At 43.2% G+C, this 25,127-nt stretch overlaps 2 protein-coding genes across 7 annotated transcripts in view; both read right to left on the bottom strand.

The window, feature by feature from the left end:
• Positions 1-1,692: 1,692 nt before the first annotated feature.
• LOC139552323 (endothelial differentiation-related factor 1 homolog) lies at positions 1,693-6,849 on the bottom strand. The gene is made up of 5 exons (XM_071363949.1): positions 6,542-6,849; positions 6,041-6,092; positions 5,735-5,895; positions 2,420-2,513; positions 1,693-2,263 (listed from the first exon to the last, which is right to left on the bottom strand). Exons 1-5 carry the CDS (start codon positions 6,617-6,619, stop codon positions 2,202-2,204), a joined length of 447 nt encoding a protein of 148 aa, XP_071220050.1. The 5' UTR covers positions 6,620-6,849; the 3' UTR covers positions 1,693-2,201.
• A 15,322-nt stretch (positions 6,850-22,171) lies between these two features.
• LOC139552338 (protein PRRC2B-like) overlaps positions 22,172-25,127 on the bottom strand; it is a 43,239-nt gene continuing 40,283 nt past the window's right edge. For all 6 annotated transcript variants that reach the window (XM_071363966.1, XM_071363971.1, XM_071363970.1 and 3 more), the window contains one exon: positions 22,172-24,490. The gene's annotated coding sequence lies outside the window, so the exon portion shown is untranslated. The remainder of the gene's footprint in view (positions 24,491-25,127) is intronic.

Here is a 25,127-nt window from a genome sequence, read left to right as displayed (position 1 = left end):
CATTTCAATCGGTGACGTCACTTGCTCTGAGACCTTGAAGTAGTTGATTCCCTTGCTCTGCAAGGACAGCAGCTTTTGTGGAGCGATAGGCAACGATACTTTGAGGTTGAATGGTTCAAGCCCAGGTTGGGGCGAGGGGGTATTCAACTCTTACCAGTGAAGAATGGTGGTAGGAGTTATAGGAGGATAGCTCATTGTAATGGCTGGAATGGAATAAATGGAACGCTATCAAACGTGGAAACCACCACCTTCCATTCCAGACATTACAATGAGCCCGTCCTCTTATAGCTCCTACCACCAGCCTCCACTGACTCTTACCATACGAGGTCCAGAGTCTGCTGGTTTTCTGTTCTACCTGATAATTAATTGCACCCACCTCGTGTCCCAGGTCTAAATCAGTCCCTGATTACAGGTGAACAACGAAAAAATGGTCCAGAGTTGAGTTTTAGGGGCCTACTGTCTAGATCCCCATCCCTCGACATTATAGAGTGGCACTGGCAGGGCTGCCGTTTGGCTGAAAACAAATCAAGGACTGGCATTATAAGCCACCTAAGCCAAATGCCTGATCAATATTATTTAGCCTTAAGGTAGGCTCAGTTACCAGGTCACAGAGCAAGATACAATATCGATATTGTCCTTGCTTTAGGCACAACAGGAAATATAACAATGTTAAATTAAACTAATTAAGGTCTAGATTAAAGGGGCAATTAGCAGTTGCTACATTCATTTTTGATCTTAAAAATGAATATGTACCCATTGATTCTTAAAGAATATAACTTATAAATGCCTCATGAGCTTAATTCAACTGTGGTACCCAACAGTTGAGGTTGCTTTGTTATTGTTTCTTCTGCTTATTGCCGCTTTAAGGGCACTATTCAATCCGCATTGCAGAAGTTCAGCTTTACAGCATGATTGAAATTTAAAGGCAATGTTCCCACTTTAGGAGACTGCGTTCACGTTAAACTGCTTATGTCGGCTTAATTGGAAATGACCTTACACCAAATCTGTAACGCTTCAGTTTTACAGATTGAACAGAGCCCTCAATCAGATTTAGCGTTAACCGGCCATAGCAGACACCAGCATAGTGGATGTTTTGTCGGTGTCTAGGTGGAACTGAGTTGAAACCATCAAATCGGTGAGCAGCTGCTCTTGCGATCATTGTCATGAAGCCACTCCCGCGTTAATGTTCAGAACGAGAAAGTGTAGGCTATATAGAAATTATTACTCAAATAGAAAAATCATGAATCATCCTAATCAAGTTGTAGATTACATCACGTTCCAGTGTTCAAACTTGTAAACAAGACTGCATGGGATTTCTGTTAATGCAACTCCATGCAGCCAATGGCAATGTCCACTTTAGGTATAATGGGGAGCCACTTGTGACAGTTCTAATGCAGTTCAACCTCTATGCGAGCTACATTTTACATACAACTCATGGCCCTACTCATAACTCACCCATACAAATAGTTTAACTTCCCTTTACTTGGCATAGTGCTTTTGTGCAGACAAACTCATAAAAAATATTGGTTGTATCAAATGGGTTGTACATCAATTGTAGAACCTGAGTGAGTACAGGGCCAGACTGGTTTTAATTACTGCTAGTAACAACATAGGACACCAAAATATCTTATTTCAAGGCCTTTTCTAATGTAAAACTGAAGAAAACATTCTAAATAACCATCAGATGACAAGTAGACTGCCAAACTTTATTTTAAAATCAAAACCAAGCTACAGCAGGACATGTTCATATTGTAATGACCTAATATACAATGTGTCTGAAAAGGCAGCAAACAAGCACTTACGAAATGGATAAAGAACATGCTCCGAGAAAAAGTAAAATCGATGCACATGGCCATGGTAAAATTCACCTAGTCCCAAAATAAGTTAATACCAAAGCAGTAGCGAACTAAATAAAAATTACATTTCACAGCACTTTTGGTTTGCAAGTTTTGCAATGCATTCAATTGCTTATAAGAAGTATTTTGTGATGACTTGTCAGTATATGCAGCTTGTAACGTGGTGGATCACCAGGTCCTGTAGCAGGACAGGTGGAGATCAGCCCAGGTAGAGGAGGGGGGGTGGTTGGAGGGGTGAGGGAGGCAGGGTCATAGCGGAGTAGGGAGGTGGGGATAATGGAAGGGGACGTGGGGATGAAAGTGGGGTACATGGGGAAGGGGGGGGCTGATTTCGAGGCTTTGTCCTCATTTCTTCTTGGGTTTTGCCTCCAGGGGCAGTCCAATATCTTTCCCGCGCAGTTTCAAACCTGTGAACAAAAAAGTTGCGACGTCAGACAAAAAAAGTACCAATGGTAAAATCCAAAGTACAGATGAATAAGGTGGCATACTACTCCGAGACCTGATTAAACATAGGGGTTGATTCGGAAAAAGGTCAGTGTGAGTCTTTCCCAGATTCCACTCACCGATTGCTCTCTCAATCTTTCCCATGACCTGATTGTTGGGAATTGCTTTCCCACACTCATAGTCAGCAATGACCTGAGGCTTCTCATTGATTTTCTGAAAGTGAAAGCCAAAAGAGATGTCAGCAAAAATCTGTGACCTAAAAACGTTATTCTATTTAGACCTACAGTGCATTCAGAAAGTATTCAGACCCCTTGACTTTTTCCACATTTTGTTACAGCCTTATTCTAAAATTGATTAAATAGTTTTTCCCCCTCAATCTACACACAACACCCCATAATGACAAAGCAAAAACAGGTTTAGACATTTTTGCAAATGCTTGTCCTTCTGGAAGGTTCTCCCATCTCCACAGAGGAACTCTGTAAGAGTGACCATCGGGTTCTTGGTCACCTCCCTGACAAAGGCACTTCTTCGCCCGACTGCTCAGTTTGGCCGGGCGGCCAGCTCTAGGAAGAGTCTTGGTGGTTCCAAACTTCTTTAATTGAATAATGCAGGCCACTGTGTTATTGGGGACCTTCAATGCTGCAGAAATGTTTTGGTACCCTTCCCCAGATCTGTGCCTTGACACAATCCTGTCTCGGAACTCTACAGACAATTCCTTCGACCTCTAGGCTTGGTTTTTGCTCTGACATGCACTGTCAACTGTGGTGACTGGTGTGTGCCTTTCCAAATCATGTCCATTTAATTTAAATGAATTTACCACAGGTGGACTTAAGAAACATCTCAAGGACAATCAATGGAAACAGGATGAACCTAAGCTCAATTTCAAGTCTCATAGCAAAGGGTCTGAATACTTAAGTAAATAAGGTATCCGTTTTTTACTTTCAATAAATAAGCTACAATTTCTAGAAACCTGTTTTCACTTTGTCATTATGTGGTGTTGTGTGTAGATTGAGGGGGAAAAAATGAATTAATACATTTTAGAATAAGGCTGTAAAGTAACAAAATGTGGAAAAAGGGAAGGGGTCTGAATACTTTCCGAATGCACTGTACAGTCAAACTGTTGAAATGTCAATCATCACATTTCCTGTAGCTCTAACTCCAAAAAGTTTTTGGACACTAAAGTCCATGGAGAACAAGAGCACCTCCTCCCAGCTGCCCACTGCACTGAGGCTAGGTAACAAGGTCACCACTGATAAATCCATGATAATCGACAATTTCAATAAGCATGTCTCAACGGCTGGCCATGCCTTCCTCCCGGCTACTCCAACCCCGACCAACAGCTCCCCCCCCCCCGCAGCTACTCGCCCAAGCCTCCCCAGCTTCTCCTTCACCCAAATCCAGACAACAGATGTTCTGAAAGAGTTGCAAAACCTGGACCCATACAAATCAGCTGGGCTAGACAATCTGGACCCTCTCCTTCTAAAACTATCCGCCGCCATTGTTGCAACCCCTATTACCAGCCTGTTCAACCTCTCTTTCGTATCGTCCGAGATCCCTAAAAATTGGAACGCTGCCGCGGTCATCTCCCTCTTCAAACGGGGTGACACCCTAGACCCAAACTGTTACAGACCTATATCCATCCTGCCCTGCCTATCTAAAGTCTTCGAAAGCCAAATTAATAAACAGATCACTGACCATTTCGAATCCCACCGTACCTTCTCCGCTGTGCAATCCGGCTTCTGAGCCGGTCACGGGTGCACCTCAGCCACGCTCAAGGTACTAAACGATATCATAACCGCCATCGATAAAAGACAGTACTGTGCAGCCGTCTTCATCGACCTGGCCAAGGCTTTCGACTCTGTCAATCACCGTATTCTTATCGGCAGACAGAGTTCAGTGTGTCAAATCGGAGGGCATGTTGTCCGGACCTCTGGCAGTCTATGGGGGTACCACAGGGTTCAATTCTCGGGCCGACTCTTTTCTCTGTATATATCAATTCTGTTTCTCTTGCTGTGGGCGATTCCCTGATCCACCTCTACGCAGACGACGCCATTCTGTATACTTCTGGCTCTTCCTTGGACACTGTGCTAACTAACCTCCAAACGAGCTTCAATGCCATACAACACTCCTTCCGTGGCCTCCAACTGCTCTTAAACGCCAGTAAAACCAAATGCATGCTTTTCAACCGTTCGCTGCCCGCACCCGCCCGACCGACTAGCATCACCCCCCTGGACGGTTCCGACCTAGAATATGTGGACAACTATAAATACCTAGGTGTCTGGCTAGACTGTAAACTCTCCTTCCAGACTCATATTAAACATCATTTCGCAACAAAGCCTCCTTCACTCACGCCGCCAAACTTACCCTAGTAAAACTGACTATCCTACCGATCCTCGACGATGTCATCTACAAAATAGCTTCCAACACTCTACTCAGCAAACTGGATGCAGTCTATCACAGTGCCATCCGTTTTGTTACCAAATCACCTTATACCACCCACCACTGCGACCTGTATGCTCTAGTCGGCTGGCCCTCGCTACATATTCGTCGCCAGACCCACTGGCTCCAGGTCATCTATAAGTCTATGCTAGGTAAAGCGCCACCTTATCTCAGTTCACGATAACAACACCCACCCGTAGCACACGTTCCAGCAGGTATATCTCACTGATCATCCCCAAAGCTAACACCTCATTTGGCCGCCTTCCAGTTCTCTGCTGCCAGTGACTGGAACGAATTGCAAAAATCGCTGAAGTTGGAGACTTATTTCCCTCACCAACTTTAAACATCAACTATCTGAGCAGCTAACCGATCGCTGCAGCTGTACATAGTCCATCTGTAAATAGCCCACCCAATCTACCTACCTCATCCCCATACTGTTTTTATTTTATAAACTTTTCTGCTCTTTTGCACACCAGTATCTCTACTTGCACATCTTCATCTGCTCATTTATCACTCCAGTGTTAATCTGCTAAATTGTAATTATTCGCTCCTATGGCCTATTTATTGCCTACCTCCTCATGCCTTTTGCACACACTGTATATAAGACTTTCTTTTTTCTACTGTGTCATTGACTTGTTTATTGTGTTATTGGCTTGTTTATTGTTTACTCCATGTGTAACTCTGTGTTGTTGTCTGTGTCACACTGCTTTACTTTATCTTGGCCAGGTCGCAGTTGCAAATGAGAACTTGTTCTTAACTCGCCTACCTGGTTAAATAAAGGTGAAATAAAAATAAAATCACTGAGGCCATCTCTTAAGGTATTCATACATTGGAGGCATCTTCAAAGTGTCCTCCCATCCTCATATGTACTGATGTGAAAGTATTGGACATAATTTTCACCTACACTGCGTTTAGATGAGTGCAGATGAGACGAGGAAGCCACAGAAATGCACCAATATCTTAATGTCATATGGGTTTGCGGTAGCATTACTCACAGTGGCTAGGTCTTTCTGGGTGAGGCCCTTGTTCTGGCGGCCCTGCTGGATGACCTTGCCCACCTCCAGGGAGACCCGCTGGTGCTGCAGCTCCTCCGTCTCACGGTCCAGCTTGGCCGTGTTCTTGGTCATCAGGTGCTGCTTGTTCTGCCCTGCAGACCCTGTGGAGACATTAATTGGCATGGTAAGCATAAACAAGCCATAACATAATTTAATTCAGAAATCAATCCTTCATGTCCCAGACTTCCCAGCAGGGGAGTTGGTGGATTGCACCTAGCATGTATTGCTATATAGAACAAGGCTTACATTTCTTAGTAGTCTCGAGGTCTTCTCCACGTCTCTGTGCAGCTGTGATAGCCTAGAAAAAACATGGCACATTATTCAAATGTACTCTACATCGTTCCATAACACAGGGATATTTAGTTAGCTAGTATAGCTGACGAGTAGGCCAGGCCAGGGGGGCTTATCCAACACAGAATCAAAACACAGGCTACGAAAAACGCAGAAAATGTTTGATAAAAGTCCAATTCATCGACGTCAGTCAAATGATTAGACGCCAACCCACATAGTTGCTATTTCTGTCCACGTCGACCGTTTTACCGAGCAGGAAACGCCAGGGAGAGGCGAGGTCACAATCAAATCCCCGGGATTTATTAGCACGCTTCCCTGCCAGTGACAGTGTACAGCCTACATGGGCCCAGTGGTATGATTAATTAAATCGCATATTTATTTACAATATATCGAGTTGTTTCTCAGGTTCACATGCTAAGTGGCTAATGCTAGCTGCTCTAGCTAGCAGCTAGCTACCTGCTTAGATTTGGCCTGCGCAGCAGTCGGACCCTTCTTCCTCAAAACCGTCACGGTGTCCCAGTCGCTTTCTGCCATTGTTTCCAGGAATTATTCGATAGCCGTAACGACAATAATTATACAAAAATAAAGCTAACGTTAAATGCCTGGGTATCAAAACGATATCTGCCGACGTAAGGCTACTTCTTTCCTACGCTTGCTTTGACAACAACAACAAACGACGAACTAATAACAAACACCCACGCTTCTTTCAAATCCAAAGCTTTATTCAAAACAACCTCATAGATATGTCAATCTAGAGCTACAGTGACCTCTGCTGTTTAAAAGGAAGTGCTTGAGAACAAAGGAAATGTCAATTATCTGTTTTTTCTTATTGCAGAAACACCTACCTGTATACATACAAGAAGTATACAAAAAGACAATGATACAATATTCAAGGGGTTACAACAAATTACAGATTTCACAAAGACCTTAAAATATACGCACGTATTGATTGTTTTAACAGCTTTTTCATTAGAAGAATGTAGAATGGTCTTAATGTACTGCTCGAATTCCTTATACAAAACATGGAAGATGTTTTTTTTATTAGTGAATTTACATGTATTAATATTTTCCATTAGCACAATTAGATTTATGAGGTAAAATTGTTTTTCTTTATACTTATTATAGTTAAAGAAACCGAGCAGCACATTCTCACATAACAAACAAAAGTCATCAAGAATATTAACAATGATAAAACTATGAATATCTTGCCATAATTTCTTTACATATAGACAATGCCAAAATAAATGCAAAACTGTTTCTGGATGCTATACACAAAAAATACAGTTAATGTTAATGTATTTTCTTAGTTTCTTCAAGTAGTGCAGGGTAAAATGTTAGTTTTACAGTCTTCATAGGTTGATGTTACATGAACGTCAGTAGTTACCGTAACAAAGTAATAACCCTAACCTTAACCACAGTGTTTACTTTATGCCTAATGTTAAATTTTGATCATAGAGCACATTTTTGCTTTCATTCATTTTTTACGATATAGCCAAATTTGACTTATTGGCTGGGGTTATTGTGATTACCAGTATTAATTGGTTGATGTTACAAAGTATCCCGTATTCATAATGTAATAGTGGTTGATATTAAGTATCCATACAATGTACTGTAGCAATATAAACATGGGTGGAGGTTGCTGAGGGGAGAATGGCTCATAATAATGATTGTAATGGAGTCAATTGAATGGTATCAACCACATGGAAATCACTTGTTTGATACCATTCCACTGACTCCATTCCAACTATTATTATGAGTAATCCTCCCCTCAGCAGTCTCCACTGGATTGGGAATTCAGAGGTGGAGTGGAGGAGCCTCTATTTGAAGGTGTAGAGTTAGGATTAGGGTTGAGCCATGCCCTGTCATCTGCCATCTCTCCACACGTTCCTCTTGTCCCATGTCCAGCTAGTCTGGCTGATACAAACTCGAAGTCCTCCTCCAAGTCTGCTGTGTACCACATGGGTCGCATCAGCCAGGCTAATGTCCATCCTAACCCTAACTTCATGTCCACACCCCAACTTCATGTCCACACCCCGGTTCAACCCTAACCCTTGCCTCAACCCTAACCGTAGACTGGTAATACATTGTACTTAGAGCTGTAGCACAAACCAAAACCATAACCCTAGTAATACATTGTACTTAAAGCTATAGAAACAACTAAACCATAACTCTAACCCTAGGCTGGTAATACATGTACAGCTGTAGAGCCAACCATAACCCTAAATTTAACCCTAGACTGGAAATATTGTACTTATAGCTGTAGCACCAACCCCAACCCTAGACTGGTAATACATTATAATCCTAACTTCATGTCCACGCCCTGGCTTAACCCTAACCCTAGCCATAACCCTAGCTTCATGTCCACACCTTGGATCAAACCTTGGCTATAATAACCCTAAGAGTTTATCATCCTTTTCTCTTTGGACCCATAAGATGCTGGAGCTCGTCTCCCCCTTTGACCCAAGGTGCAGGAGCCTGGCTTCGATTGCTCTGGCTCCATTTCAACAGTGACTATAAAACAGGTAATCAACAATGTTACAAATATACACTGGAATGAACTTAGTTATTTTTCTCTGTAGCCTTTAACTCCTGATGATTTAATTTAGTATTTGATGGAATTTGCCTATTATTGTTGTGGAACAGGTTTAAAAATAGTTCAACATGCATATGCAGATTGTGTTGAGGGTATTTTCTTTATTATACACTGAGATAACTACATAACAAGGTGTACACTTTTTAGGTAAGTTTAGCTAATGATGTATTGCTGATGCTATGTATTTGCCCTTGAGAGAGACTTTGAAGCCACCGGTCGCCCATATAGCCACTCCCCAGTATGAGCAGTCCTCCATAGGAATGAATGGAATTCTACAGTATTTCAATTAAATGTTTCAAGGACAAAATTCCATGTATTTACACTGAACAAAAATATAAACGCAGAATGTAAAGTGTTGGTCCCAAGTTTCATGAGCTGAAATGAAAGATCCCAGAAATGTTCCATATGCACAAAAAGCTTATTTCTCTCAAATGTTGTGCACAAATTAGTTTATATCCCTGTTAGTGAGCACTTCTCCTTTGTCATGGTAACCCATCCACCTGACAGGTGTGGCATATCAAGAAGCTGATTAAACAGCATGATCATGACACAGGTGCACCTTGTGCTGGGGACAATAAAAGGCCACTCTAAAATGTGCAGTTTTGTCACAATGCAACAGATATCTCAAGTTCTGAGGTAGCATGCAATTGGCATGCTGACAGCAAGAATGTCCACCAGAGCTGTTGCCAAAGAATTGAATGTTAATTTCTCTACCATAAGCCGCCTCCTAACATTGTTTTAGAGAATTTGGCTGTACATCCAACCAGCCTCAGAACGGCAGACTACGTGAAACCAGCCCAGGACCTCCACATTTGGCTTCATCACCTGCAGGATTGTCTGAGACCAGCCACCCGGACAGCTGACTAAACTGTGGGTTTGCACAACCGAAGAATTTCTCCTAACCAAGGTCTTGACCTGACTGCAGTTTGGTGTCCTAACCGGCTTCAGAAGGAAAATGCTCACGTTCCATGGCCACTGGCACGCTGGAGAAGGGTCCTTCTCCAATCCTGCTTTCAACTGTACCGGGCAGATATTTTAACATTTTTATTTCACCTTTATTTAACCAGGTAGGCCAGTTGAGAACAAGTTCTCATTTACAACTGCGACCTGGCCTAGATTAAGCAAAGCAGTGCGACAACAACAACACAGAGTTACACGTGGGATAAACAAACGTACAATCAATAACACAATAGAAAAATCTATGTACAGTCGTGGCCAAAACTTTTGAGAACTACACAAATATTAATTTCCACAAAGTTTGCTGCTTCAGTGTCTTTAGATATTTTTGTCAGATGTTACTATGGAATACTGAAGTATAATTACAAGCATTTCATAAGTGTCAAAGGCTTTTATTGACAATTAAATTAAGTTGATGCAAAGAGTCAATATTTGCAGTGTTGACCCTTCTTTTTCAAGACCTCTGCAATCCGCCCTGGCATGCTGTCAGTTAACTTCTGGGCCACATCCTGACTGATGGCAGCCTATTCTTGCATAATCAATGCTTGGAGTTTGTCAGAATTTGTGGGTTTTTGTTTGTCCACCCGCCTCTTGAGGATTGACCACAAGTTCTCAATGGGATTAAGGTCTGGGGAGTTTCCTGGCCATGGATCCAAAATATCGATGTTTGTTCCCCGAGCCACTTAGTTATCACTTTTGCCTCATGGCAAGGTGCTCCATCATGCTGGAAAAGACATTGCTCATCACCAAACTGTTCCTGGATGGTTGGGAGAAGTTGCTCTCGGAGGATGTGTTAGTACCATTCTTTATTCATGGCTGTGTTCTTAGGCAAAATTGTGAGTGAGCCCACTCCTTTGGCTGAGAAGCAACCCCACACATGAATGGTCTCAGGATGCTTTACTGTTGGCATGACACAGGACTGATGGTAGCGCTCACCTTGTCTTCTCCGGACAAGATTTTTTCCGGATGCCTCAAACAATCGGAAAGGGGGTTCATCAGAGAAAATGACTTTACCCCAGTCCTCAGCAGTCCAATCCCTGTACCTTTTGCAGAATATCAGTCTGTCCCTGATGTTTTTCCTGGAGAGAAGTGGCTTCTAAGCTGCCCTTCTTGACATCAGGCCATCCTCCAAAAGTCTTTGCCTCACTATGAGTGCAGATGGACTCACACCTGCCTGCTGCCATTCCTGAGCAATCTTGGACTGGTGGTGCCCTGATCCCGCAGCTGAATCAACTTTAGGAGACGGTCCTGGCGCTTGCTGGACTTTCTTGGGCGCCCTGAAGCCTTCTTCACAACAATTGAACCGCTCTCCTTGAAGTTCTTGATGATCCGATAAATGGTTGATTTAGGTGCAATCGTACTGGCCGCAATATCCTTGCCCTTTTTGTGCAAAGCAATGATGACGGCACATGTTTCCTTGCAGGTAACCGTGGTTGACAGAGGAAGAATAATGATTCCAAGCACCACCCTCCTTTTGAAGCTTCCAGTCTGTTATTTGAACTCAATCAGCATGATAGCGTGATCTCCAGCCTTGTCCTCGTCAACACTCACACCTGTGTTAACGAGAGAATCACTGACGTGATGTCAGCTGGTCCTTTTGTGGCAGGGCTGAAATGCAGTGGAAATGTTTTTTGGGGGATTCAGTTAATTTGCATGGCAAAGAGGGACTTTGCAATTAATTTCAATTCATCTGATCACTCTTCATAACATTCTGGAGTATATGCAAATTGCTACCATACAAACAGGCAGCAGACTTTGTGAAAATTAATATTTGTGTCATTCTCAAAACCTTTGGCCACGACTGTACAGTGTGTGCAAATGTAGTAAGATTAGGGAGGTAAGGCCATAAATAGGCCATAGAGGTGAAATAATTACAATTTAGCATTTACACTGGAATGATAGATGTGCAGATGATGATGTGCAAGTAGAGATACTGGGGTGCAAAATTGAAAAATAAAATAAATAACAATATGGGGACGAGGTAGTTGGGTGTGCTATTTACAGATGGGCTGTGTATTGGTACAGTGATCGGTAAACTGCTCTGACAGCTGATGCTTAAAGTTAGAGAGGGAGATATAAGTCTCCAGCTTCAGTGATTTTGGCAATTCGTTCCAGTCATTGGCAGCAGAGAACTGGAAGGAAAGGCGGCCAAAGTAAGTGTTGGCTTTGGGGATGACCAGTGAAATATACCTGCTGGTGCGCATGCTACGTGTGGGTGTTGCTATGGTGACCAGTGAGCTGAGATAAGGCGGGGCTATACCTGGCAAAGACTTATAGATGACCTGTAGCCAGTGGGTTTGGGGACGAATATGTAGCGAGGGCCAGCCAATGAGAGCATATAGGTTGCAGTGGTGGGTAGTATATGGGGCTTTGGTGACGAAACAGATGGCACTGTGATAGACTGCATCCAATTTGCTGAGTAAAGTGTTGGAGGCTATTTTGTAAATGACATCGCCGAAGTCAGGGATCGGTAGGATAGTCAGTTTTACGAGGGTATGTTTGGCAGCATGAGTGAAGGAGGCTTTGTTGCAAAATAGGAAGCCGATTCTAGATTTAATTTTGGATTGGAGATGCTTAAAGTGAGTCTGGAAGGAGAGTTTACAGTCTAATCAGACACCTAGGTATTTGTAGTTGTCCACATATTCTAAGTCAAAGCCGCCCAGAGTAGTGATGCTAGTCGGGCGGGCGGGTGCAGGCAGCAATCGGTTGAAGAGCATGCATGTAGTTTTACTAGCATTTAAAAGCAGTTGGAGGCCACGGAAGGAGTGTTGTATGGCATTGAAGCTTGTTTGGAGGTTTGTTAACACAGTGTCCAAAGAAGGGCCAGATGTATGCATAATGTCGTCTGCGTAGAGGTGGATCAGAGAGTCACCAGCCCGAGAATTGAACCCTGTGGCACCCCCATAGAGATTGCCAGAGGTTCGGACAACAGGCCCTCCGATTTGACACAATGAACTCTGTCCGAGAAGTTGGTGAACCAGGCGAGGCAGTCATTTGAGAAACCAAGGCCATTGAGTCTGCCGATAAGAATGCGTGATTGACAAAGTCGAAAGCCTTGGCCAGGTCGATGAAGACGGCTGCACAGTACTGTCTTTTATCGATGGTGGTTATGATATCGTTTAGGACCTTGAGTGTGGCTGAGGTGCACCCATGACCAGCTCGGAAACGAGATTGCATAGTGGAGAAGGTACGGTGGGATTTGAAATGGTCGGTGATTTGTTTGTTAACTTGGCTTTTGAAGATTTTAGAAAGGCAGGGCAGGATGGATATAGGTCTATAACAGTTTGGGTCTAGAGTGTCTCCCCTTTTGAAGAGGGGTATGACCGCGTCAGCTTTCCAATCTTTGGGGATCTCAGATGATACGAAAGAGAGGTTGAAGAGGCTAGTAATAGGGGTTGCAACAATTTCGTCAGATAATTTCAGAAAGAGAGGGTCCAGATTGTCTAGCCCTGCTGATTTGTAGGGATCCAGATTTCGCAGCTCTTTCAGAACATCAGCTGTCTTGATTTGGGTGAAGGAGAAGCGGGGGGGGACTTGGGCAAGTTTCTGCGGGGGGTGCAGAGCTGTTGGCCGGGGTAGGGGTAGCCAGGTGGAAAGCATGGCCAGCTGTAGAAAAATGCTTATTGAAATGATCGATTATCGTAGATTTATCGGTGGTGACAGTGTTTCCTAGCATCAGTGCAGTGGGCAGCTGGGAGGAGGTGCTCTTATTCTCCATGGACTTTACAGTGTCCCAAAACTTTGGGGAATCAGTGCTATAGGATGCACATTTCTGTTTGAAAAAGCTAGCCTTAGCTTTCCTAACTGACTGTGTATATTGGTTCCTAACTTCCCTGAAAAGTTGCATATTGCAGATAATAATGCAGTATGCTTGGCCCCGTGTGGCTCAGTTGGTAGAGCATGGCGCTTGCAACGCCAGGGTTGTGGGTTCATTCCCCACGGGGGGACCAGGATGAATATGTATGAACTTTCCAATTTGTAAGTCGCTCTGGATAAGAGCGTCTGCTAAATGACTTAAATGTAAATGTATGCCATAGGATGTTTTTGTGCTGGTCAAGGGCATTCAAGTCTGGGGTGAACCAAGGGCTATATCTGTTCTTAGTTCTACATTTTTTTGAATGGGGCATGCTTATTTAAAATGGTGAGGAAAGCACTTTTAAAGAGCAACCAGGCATCCTCTACTGACGGGAGGTCAATATCCTTCCAGGATACCCGGGCCAGGTTGATTAGAAAGGCCTGCTCGAGTTTGACAGTGATGAGGGGTGGTCGTTTGACCACGGACCCATTACAGACGCAGGCAATGAGGCTGTGATCGCTGAGATCCTGTTTCAAGACAGCAGAGGTGTATTTAGAGGGCAAGTTTGTCAGGATGATATCTATGAGGGTGCCCATGGTTACGGATTTAGGGTTGTACCTGGTAGGTTCCTTGATAATTTGTGTGAGATTAAGGGCATCTAGCTTAGATTGTAGGATGGCCGGGGTGTTAAGCATATCCCAGTTTAGGTCACCTAACAGTACGAACTCTGAAGATAGATGGGGGGCAATCAATTCACATATGGTGTCCAGGACACAGCTGGGGGATGAGGGGGGTCTATAACAAGCAGAAACGGTGAGAGACTTGTTTCTGGAAAGGTGGATTTTTAGAAGTAGAAGCTCAAACTGCTTGGGCACGGACCTGGATAGTATGACAGAACTCTGCAGGCTATCTCTGCAGTGGATTGCAACTCCGCCCCATTTGGCAGTTCTATCTTGTCGGAAAATGTTGTAGTTGGGGATGGAAATTTCTGCATTTTTGGTGGCCTTCCTAAACCAGGATTCAGACATGGCTAGGACATCAGGGTTGGCGGAGTGTGCTAAAGCAGTGAATAAAACAAACTTAGGGAGGAGGCTTCTGATGTTAACATGCATGAAACCAAGGCTTTAACGGTTACAGAAGTCAACAAATGAGAGCGCCTGGGGAATAGGTGTGGTGCTGGAGGCTACATGGCCTGGGTTAACCTCTACATCACCAGAGGAACAGAGGAGGAGTAGGATAAGGGTACGGCTAAAGGCTATAAGATCTGGTCGTCTAGTGCGTTGGGAACAGAGAATAAAAGGAGCAGATTTCTGGGCGTGGTAGAATAGATTCAGGGCATAATGTACAGACAAGGGTATGGTAGGATGTGAGTACAGTGGAGGTAAACTTAGGCATTGAGTGACGATGAGAGCGGTGTCTCTGGAGGCACCAGTTAAGCCAGGTGAGGTCTCCGTATGTGTGGGAGGTGGGACAAAAGAGCTATCAAAGGCAAGTTGAGCGGGGCTGGGGGCTCTATAGTGAAATAAAACAATAATAACTATCCTAAACAGCAGTAGACAAGGCATATTGACATTAGTGAGAGGCATGTGTAGCCGAGTGATCATAGGGTCCAATGAGCAGCAATTAAGTGAGTCAGGGAGCCGTTCGGTAGTCGCTACTACGCTAGGCGAGCTGGAGACACGACGATTCAGAAAGCTAGCCGGCCGGGGATAGCAGATGGGTCTTCGGCAATGTTGCAACGGAAAAGCCTGTTGAAACCTCCTTGGACGATTATGTCGGCAGACCAGTCGTGATGGATCACAGGGGCTCCGTGTCGGCAATAAAGGGTCCAGGCCAATTGGCAAAAGAGGTATTGTAGCCCAAGAATTAGCTGGTAGACTTCTTCGGCTAGCCGGGAGATGGGCCTAGCTCGAGGCTAACTGGCGCTTGCTTCGGGACAGAGGTGTTAGCCAGCAGTAGCCACTCAGGTGATGGAAGACAGTGTGCCGATGTCAACGTTGTGAACAGTGCCCCACGGTGGCGGTGGGGTTATGGTATGGGCAAGCATAAGCTACAGACAACGAACACAATTGCATTTCATCAATGGTAATTTCAATGCACAGATATACCGTGACGAGATCCTGAGGCCCATTGTCATGCCATTCATCTGTCGCCATCAGCTCATGTTTCAGCATGTGTCGCCATCAGCTCATGTTTCAGCTTGATCATGCACAGCCGTTGTCGCAAGGATCTGTACACAATTCCTGGAAGCTGGCAGTGGTGGAAAAGGTACTCAATTGTCTTACTTGAGTAAAAGTAAAGATGCCTTAATAGAAAATGACTCAAGTAAAAGTCACCCAGTAAAATACTACCTGAGTAAAAATCTAAAAGTATTTTGTTTTAAATATACTTAAGTATCAAAAGTAAATGGAATTGCTAAAATGTACTTAAGTATCAAAAGTAAAAGTATAATCCATTTAAAATTCCTTATATTAAGCAAACCAGAAGGCATAATTGTATTTATTTTTTATTAATTAGCAGATAGCCAGGGGCACATTTCAACACTCAAGACATAATTTACAAACATTTGTGTTTAGTGAGTCCGCCTGATCAGAGGCAGTAGGGATGACCAAGGATGTTCTCTTGATAAGTGTGTGAATTGGACCATTTTCCTGTCAAAATGTAACGAGTACTTTTGGGAGTCAGGGAAAATATATGGAGTAAAAAGTACATTCTTTTCTTTAAGAATGTAGTGAAGTAAAAGTTTTTTTTTAAACATTTAAAAAAAAATTATAAAGTACAGATACACCAAAACAACTACTTAAGTAGTACTTTAAAGTATTTTTTACATCACTGGAAGCTGGAAATGTCCTAGTTCTTCCATGGCCTGCATACTACCCAGACATGTCACCCATTGCGCATGTTTGGAATGCTATGGATCGACGTATACGACAGCGTGTTCCAGTTCCTGCCAATATCCAGCAACTCCGCACAGCCATTGAAGAGTGGGACAACATTCCACAGGCCACAATCAACAGCCTGAACAACTCTATGCAACTCTATGCGAAGGAGATGTGTCACGTTGCATGAGGCAAATGGTGGTCACACCAGATACAAACCGGTTCTCTGATCTACGCCCCTTTCCTTTTGTTTTTTTAAGGTATTTGCGACCAACAGATGCATATTTGTATTCCCAGTCGTGAAATCCATAGATTAGGGCCCAAAGAATTTATTTATATTGACTGATTTCCTTATATGAACTTTAACTCAGTAAAAAAATTGAAATTGTTGCATGTTGCATTTATATTTTGGTTCAGTGTCTGTAATAGAATAAATGTGGCAAAAACAAATGTAGACATTAATAAATACATTTCTATAGCTTCCACTAAAAAGAAATGTATAATGGTAGGGAGAGTAGGGAGAGTGCCAAGATGGAGGCGCTGTGGCTTCATCATTGGTTATAGCTGGCAGCTGCAAAAGATCCCAACAATGAGAAGACCAAAACAAAATCAAATAACTTTGAATAATAGCAACATTGAGTAATATCAACAAACATTTTACAAGAGACAGAAAAGCACCACAGAAGTACACAAAATACAAACAATAACTATATTGCATAATACAAGTCAATTTCTCAAATAACACACTGCAGTGAAATGTTCAACTATTCGATACAATTACAGCAATGTGAGTGGATAGTGACTAATATTGTGGCAGTGAAATAATATAAAATGTATGTTTGTCTGCAGCTTAGTTAGTTTGTTGTAATCATGTCTTTTAGTATGGTCATTTAGCAGACTAATTTTTCCAAAGCAACTTGCAGTTAACACAGTCAGTGTAGTATATGTCCCACGCAATTCAAACACACAACCCTGGTATTGCCAGCACCCTGATCCAAGTCCAACCAACTGATCCATCTGAGCTACCAGGTCACCAGGCGCAGGACATCTCGGAGGCAGCGTCGCTGTTGCGTCGTGTGCGGATAGGGGACCAGCCATACTCAGACTGGGCATCATCAGCCAGACTGTGGAGTCGGCCCCAGCGTGGAGCGTGCCTGGAGCCCTGCTTCCCTCCCCAGGTACGAGGCTTCGGGTTCATCTGCACACAAAAGCCATGATATTATAAAAAACCATGCACCTCTTCTTAACACAGACAGAAGCAGTTGTCAGTTAAACTGTCCCTTTACCATGTCTCCGGTCTCTCACCTGAACAAAGACGGATGTGTTCATCTGAAGGGTCTCCACTCGCTCTGACAGCTGACCCAGCCAGTCCAGATGGTCAGCAATAGATTGGTTCAGATCACCATTGATCTGCAATGGTGTAGAAACAGATACAGTTATAGTTCAGTATAAATCCCACTCTGAGCTCAATGGGGCTTCCATGGACATGTACAGTGCATTCGAAAGTATTCAGACCATTTGACTTTTTCCACATTTTGTTACATTACAGCCTTATTCTCAAATTGATTACATTGTTGTCTTTTTCTTGTCAATCTACACACAATACCCCATAATGACAAAGTAAAAACAGGTTTAGAATTTTTTTGAAGTTTATTACAAATAAAAAAGTAAAATATCACATTTACATTAGTATTCAGACCCTTTACACAGTATTTTGTTGAAGCACTTTTGGCAGCGATTACTGCCTCGAGTCTTCTTGGGTATGCCGCTACAAGCTTGCCACACCTGTATTTGGGGAGTTTCTCCCATTCTTCTCTGCAGATCCTCTCAAGCTCTGTCAGGTTGGATGAGGAGCGTCGCTGCACAGCTATTTTCAGGTCTCTTCAGAGATGTTTGATCGGGTTCAAGTCTGGGCTCTGGCTGGGCCACTCAAGGACATTCAGAGTCTTGTCCCAAAGCCCCTCCTGCGTTGTCTTGGCTGTGTGCTTACGGTTGCTGTCCAGTTGGAAGGGGAACCTTTGCCCCAGTCTGAGGTCCAGGTTTTCATCAAGGATCTCTCTGTACTTTGCTCCGTTCATCTTCAATCCTGACTAGTCTCCCAGTCCATGCCGTTGAAAAACATTCCCACAGCATGATGCTGCCACCACCATGCTTCACCATAGGGATGGTGCCAGGTTTACTCCAGACATGAGGCTTTGCATTCAGGCCAAGAGTTCAATGTTGTTTCATCAGACAATAGAATCTTGTTTCTCATGGTCTGAGTCTTTCGGTGTCTTTTGGCAAACTCCAAGTGGGCTGTCATGTGCCTTTTTACTGAGGAGTGGCTACCCTCTGGCCATTACCATAAAGATCTGATTGGTGGAGTGCTGCACAGAAGGTTATCCCATCTCCACAGAGGAACTCTGGAAGTCTGACCATTGGGTTCTTGGTAACCTCCCTGACTTCTTCCATTTAAGAATGGAGGCCATTGTGTTCTTGGGGACTTTCAATGCTTGTACACTTCTCCAGATATATGCCTCGACACAATCCTGCCTCGGAGCTCTACGGACAACCTCATGGCTTGGTTTTTGCTCTGACATGCACTGTCAACCGTGGGACCTTATATAGGTGTGTGCCTTTCCAAATCATGTCCAATCAATTTAATTTACCACAGGTGGACTCCAATCAAGTTGTAGAAACATCTCAAGGATGATAAATGGAAACAGGATGCACCTGAGCTCAATTTCGAGTCTCATAGCAAAGGGTTTGAATATTTACGTAAATAAGGTATGTTTTTTATTTTTAATCCATTTACAGAAATTTCTAAAAACCTGTTTTCGCTTTGTCATTATAGGGTATTTTGTGTAGATTGATGAGTAAAAAAATTATTTAATCCATTTTAGATTAAGGCTGTAACGTAGCAAAATGTGGAAAAATTCAAGGGGTCTGAATACTTCCTGAATGCACTGTATGTAGTGGATCAGTATTCAGATCAGAAAAGGGGGAAATAGGCCTATAGGCTATAGTAGTTGAGTGAGAGAATAAATAGTGCAAACAAACCCCAGAAAGGTTGTCTTTGAGCTCAGTAGCAGAGAGGCGGACGTGCTCTAGTTTATCAATCTGCTCCTTCAGACGGTCTTCAAGCTCCTGCATCATCATCAGACCCTCGTCTGGCCTGACTGCTCTACCTGACATCCTGAGACAAAGCACAACAAATTATAATGAAGACACGTATCAAATTCCATCATAATGAGTGTTGACTCCCTGGACCCTACAAATGTACTACTGCCTCTGCCAAGTGGTCTGGGGCCTCATTTATAAACCGTGCATACACGTACAGTGCCTTCAGAAAGATTCATACCCCTTGACTTATTCCACATTTTGTTGTGTTACAGCCTGAATTCAAAATGGATTTAAAAAAAATATATATATATATATATATACACTGCTCAAAAAAATAAAGGGAACACTTAAACAACACAATGTAACTCCAAGTCAATCACACTTCTGTGAAATCAAACTGTCCACTTAGGAAGCAACACTGATTGACAATACATTTCACATGCTGTTGTGCAAATGGAATAGACAAAAGGTGGAAATTATAGGCAATTAGCAAGACAACCCCAATAAAGGAGTGGTTCTGCAGGTGGTGACCACAGACCACTTCTCAGTTCCTATGCTTCCTGGCTGATGTTTTGGTCACTTTTGAATGCTGGCGGTGCTCTCACTCTAGTGGTAGCATGAGACGGAGTCTACAACCCACACAAGTGGCTCAGGTAGTGCAGCTCATCCAGGATGGCACATCAATGCGAGCTGTGGCAAGAAGGTTTGCTGTGTCTGTCAGCGTAGTGTCCAGAGCATGGAGGCGCTACCAGGAGACAGGCCAGTACATCAGGAGACGTGGAGGAGGCCGTAGGAGGGCAACAACCCAGCAGCAGGACCGCTACCTCCGCCTTTGTGCAAGGAGGAGCACTGCCAGAGCCCTGCAAAATGACCTCCAGCAGGCCACAAATGTGCATGTGTCAGCATATGGTCTCACAAGGGGTCTGAGGATCTCATCTCGGTACCTAATGGCAGTCAGGCTACCTCTGGCGAGCACATGGAGGGCTGTGCGGCCCCACAAAGAAATGCCACCCCACACCATGACTGACCCACCGCCAAACCGGTCATGCTGGAGGATGTTGCAGGCAGCAGAACGTTCTCCACAGCGTCTCCAGACTCTGTCACGTCTGTCACATGTGCTCATTGTGAACCTGCTTTCATCTGTGAAGAGCACAGGGCGCCAGTGGCGAATTTGCCAATCTTGGTGTTCTCTGGCAAATGCCAAACGTCCTGCACGGTGTTGGGCTGTAAGCACAACCCCCCACCTGTGGACGTCGGGCCCTCATACCACCCTCATGGAGTCTGTTTCTGACCGTTTGAGCAGACACATGCACATTTGTGGCCTGCTGGAGGTCATTTTGCAGGGATCTGGCAGTGCTCCTCCTTGCACAAAGGATTTTTTTTGCGACGCGAGCGGTGTGGTCAGCCTATAAATCAATGGACGAGGTTTTTGTATGGGGGCAATGAGACATTGTCGAACTGAGTCAAGATGAACAATAACTGCTATTTTGATTTGTGATGCTTATTTAATACACGTTTTGTAATGCGTAGGTTTTTATGAGTGATATGTGTGATGCACGTGACTGAGAAAAAAACACTATATCGCAGTTGTCCCCGTTGAAATTCGAGACAGTCTATGTATATGTATTAGGCTAGCATAGCATCTAACTCTCCATTGAATACAGGCGATTAACGCAACACCCCTCATCGAATATTTTTTTTAAGTATTCAAATAATGAGACGTATCTACCAATCCAAAGACAGAACGGGAGCTGGACAGCCCACCATTTCAAATCCATTGTTAGGATGGAGACAATACAAGTAAGTATCTAATCATTATATCCATATCTTTGCCCTGGTTGAACGCTGGGCGTTAACATTAGGAATTAGCCACTCTAGCGTGGTGGTGGAAAATGGTGTTTCATAAAGACAGTATGTATATTTTCCCCGCCTTCTCGCCGTTACATCTAGTTACGGAGGAAATCGACGCCTTTGAATGTTTTATGTACAAACTCGTCCACGGGGAAAAATGTGTATAGCCGGCAGCATGCATGCATGCATGCTCTTTGGACTGTAAAATTAAATGACTCAATATCGCCATCTGCCGGCCTTTTGGGGTACATTCTCCCTGGACGATAAAGGGCCGACTGCCACGTTCAAGTGTTCGAAATTCGCGAGTGTTTTAGAACATAGACACATTCGTGACATTCAACTTTATTCCCCATAAAATGTAAATACATTTACCCCATTTATAATGCAGTCCATCAGTACACTTTGTACAAGCAACGTAAAGTGACTGAGGTAGCTTTGAGAAGAGCGTTGCACGACAAAAGTTTTCAAACGTAACTTACCCACAAGACATCAGTTGACAACATTCTAGACCACCTCATTTATCTCTACAAGTTGACGTACACAAAGTTTGAGTTCAAATGTTTACCTTCTACTTGATTTATTCCGTCAAGATGTCCTGATATGTCCTGTTTAGAGTGCAAGTGCTGAACAATTATCTTCAGTGTAGAAAGCCCCCTTTGTCTGAGAAAAATTCGTGGAATTCGACACTTATGACGTCATGACATTCACTTGGCTTATTTTTCCGCAGGTGAAAACCACCACGTCGGTTATTTGATACGATAGGCCTTGTACCAAGTATGGTACGATAACCCGTTTGTATTTCTGTTGCAGCCGCACAGATTCAATACATTTTATTAGTAAAAAAATATTCTAATACCTTTATCCAACTGACAGCCTTGAACACAAAACACATTCAAAAAGGACAACGGTTTTGAAAAAGCACAACGGCTTTATTTCTCTCAAGCTCTTAACAAGGAAAGGGCGAATATGATCACATATCAGGAAGGATAGACTGTTGGATCAGTTCCAGAGTGTACGGGTCCTCTGACAAAACAAATATGACTCTTAAAAGTAAAAATAAAATAAAAAAGTGTCATGGCGATATCTTGGTGTAGGTACAGTATTAGAAGTCGAGCGCGGAAACCAAATGCAGTTTCTCAGGTGTGTATAAGAGGTTTCAGTGTCCACCTTTTCCATCCAAAAACTGACAGGGTCCTGTCACTGCAAAAAGCAGGAAAGCCATAACGTCCAATAAGCCAATCCAAAAGTTAAAGCAGTCCACCCTGTGAGAACATAAGTGACCTTTTAAACATTTATCATTTTATTAGTGATACAATATATAAATCAAACATGTTTGACTCCCACCCTCCCCGACTGACCACAACTCGGAATATAATGAACAGGTATGCATAATGTACAGACATCAGTGACAAAGATGAGTGAACATTTTGTAGTGTCATGGAGCATTATAATAAGCTGTAACATCTCTAAACCGTTATGACATTGGAATAGTAAATATGACTTTCAAAATGTGACAAAAAAAAAGCAAACAGATCACATTTTTCTAACAAAAAATAAATGCTTTAATATTCCTTCTGAGACCCCAAAGCAACTGCAACGTTCACAAAAAAATGTTACACGAAGATAGTACATTAATTCATCTAGCATCTAATCCCCCTCCGTTATCATCAAATTGTAACATAGAAATAGATATTTGGACCCTGATTGAGAGTTCTAGTTAGGCTGCGTTTATTAACCGGAGACCTTACATGGTGCTGAACGTTCACGAGGGAGGTATGCCTACTAATTTCTTCACTAACCTCCATCAAGTCGTGTTTATAATAGCTCTAGGAGAAAAAGCAAAAACACTCCAGGAGAGGGATATAAAATCACTTGACATGTATCAGATGTGATTCAGATTTCAACTCATTACAACTAAAAGGATAGCGATAGAAAGAATTTGAATCAGCTATTGGGATCGTACAGTAAGTCAATGAAGCCCACCCTCACTCCCCAATACTAAAGGATAACTCCACATTTTTTGCCAGCTTGGTTGATTAAAACCACACACACACACTGCAGTGGCACATGTCCACTGACTTCAGAGCCTTTTGAAATGTTGTGACGTAATCCTGGATCAGGCCCTGCGGTTAACCCATGTTCAGCACATCACATGCACACACTGCATCAAAGCCAGGGAAGCTTCAAATGAGGCAACATGAGTTCTCTAAAATAGGAAATACATAAAGGCGAGAGAGCGACATAAAAGCAAAAAAACTGCCTTTTAAAAATAACGGAAACATTTAACAATCTAAGCAGTTTCGTCACAGTTCACGAGCTGTGTGAAGTACCCTGGGAGGGTGACACCCCAGGTCATGCCTTTCCACATCTACACACAATGTCCTCAAATCTGGGGTTGAAGGATTTTTATTGAATAAAAGGAGTCCTTGAATAGAGCAAATAGGCGATGACGACTAAAATTTTATTAAAACTCCACAGTTATCAGCGAAAAATGACAGAGTTGGGGGGGACAAAAAGGTGCCGCTCTGCAATTCATTTTTTAAACACTTATAGATTTGCTTTCTTGTGGTGACATGTCAAGTGTCTGCCTCATCTACAAGGCTACAGACCAAAAAGTTAAGTACAGTTTGGCAAAAAAGGGGTGAATTACGACAGTGAACTATCTGCAGGAGCTGGCCGTTTCCTTTTTCGGACTCTGATGGCGAGCAACACAGAAAACGTGAATTTCTATTCTCTTTTTTGTTACCATTATTCTTCTCTCAAAATGGACATTAACATTAATAAATAAAGAGGACCTTGAAGAGTCTGCTTAGAAGAGTGTCCCAAACTATTGTCTATGTATATATTTATATATATTTATATATCTCTATATGTGGTGTTTAACAATAATAATAATGTCCGGTTCTGAAAGTTGGTGTCAGGTTCTGGGAGTTGATACAGTATGTCTGCCCTTCAGTCTGGCGCCCGACCTGGGGTTTCGTGAGAGAAGGCTGAGAGGTGGGCCGAGGGAGGAGGCAGGGGTTTGCGTCTTCCAGAAGCAGGCTTTGTGAAGGTTAAAAGGAGGTTTAAGGTCCGTTGCTATGCCTTGCCCTCTTCCACTTTGATGGTTCTGGTGCATGGTGCTGGTTTGCCCTGCCAGCCGGGAAGGGGCTCCTGGAGGTTGCTGGTCATCAGGCCTCCCGACAGTGCCTTCCCCTCACTCACCAGCTGGCGCCTATCCCGCAGGGCTTTACTCGAACACACACAAGAAATGCAAGGTTAACATTTCATATGGTTTTCAAATGGGCAACAAAACACTGTTACAAGTAGGGCAGTGGCGATATCAAATTAATTCAAATGAATGTTCATCGAAGGCCAGTACCACAAGTATTACGTTTTTTATTATTTAGTTTTGATGAGTTTGTTCTCATGTCTTTTTGGTGTGGTCTCCTTCACCCCTTGTGTGCTATGTACCTTTCCCAGTTCTCACACACACACAGTCCCACTCACAACAAGGATGAAAGACCACTTCTCCCTCTGACAGTTTCAACTCTATTTGAATTTGAGGTTTGGTCCAACAGAATCAGTCATATGGACACCGAAACAGACATTTGACTGGAAAACGTGAAATGTTTGTGTCTGAATTCTCAAAATTGAGCGCAGAGCAGACCCTACTAAAACGGGAGTATCAATTAACATTGATTCTGGAAAATTAAATGCTCAGTTTGTCGTGCACGGCATTATGGTACTATGTACCGCTATCAGCATTTTAGCCAGAGTGTTGTGCTAGCAGTCTAGTCTGTGTTTTATACATTTGCAATGTGCATAAAGAGGCATTTATACAAGGAATTGTCAACTCGTTCTCATTCTGAGAAATAAGCATCT

The sequence above is a fragment of the Salvelinus alpinus genome, chromosome 24 (assembly GCF_045679555.1).
Source record: "Salvelinus alpinus chromosome 24, SLU_Salpinus.1, whole genome shotgun sequence".
NCBI lineage: Eukaryota > Metazoa > Chordata > Actinopteri > Salmoniformes > Salmonidae > Salvelinus > Salvelinus alpinus.
Note: the sequence above shows the minus strand (reverse complement) of the source record. Positions and strands in the feature narration are given on the sequence as shown.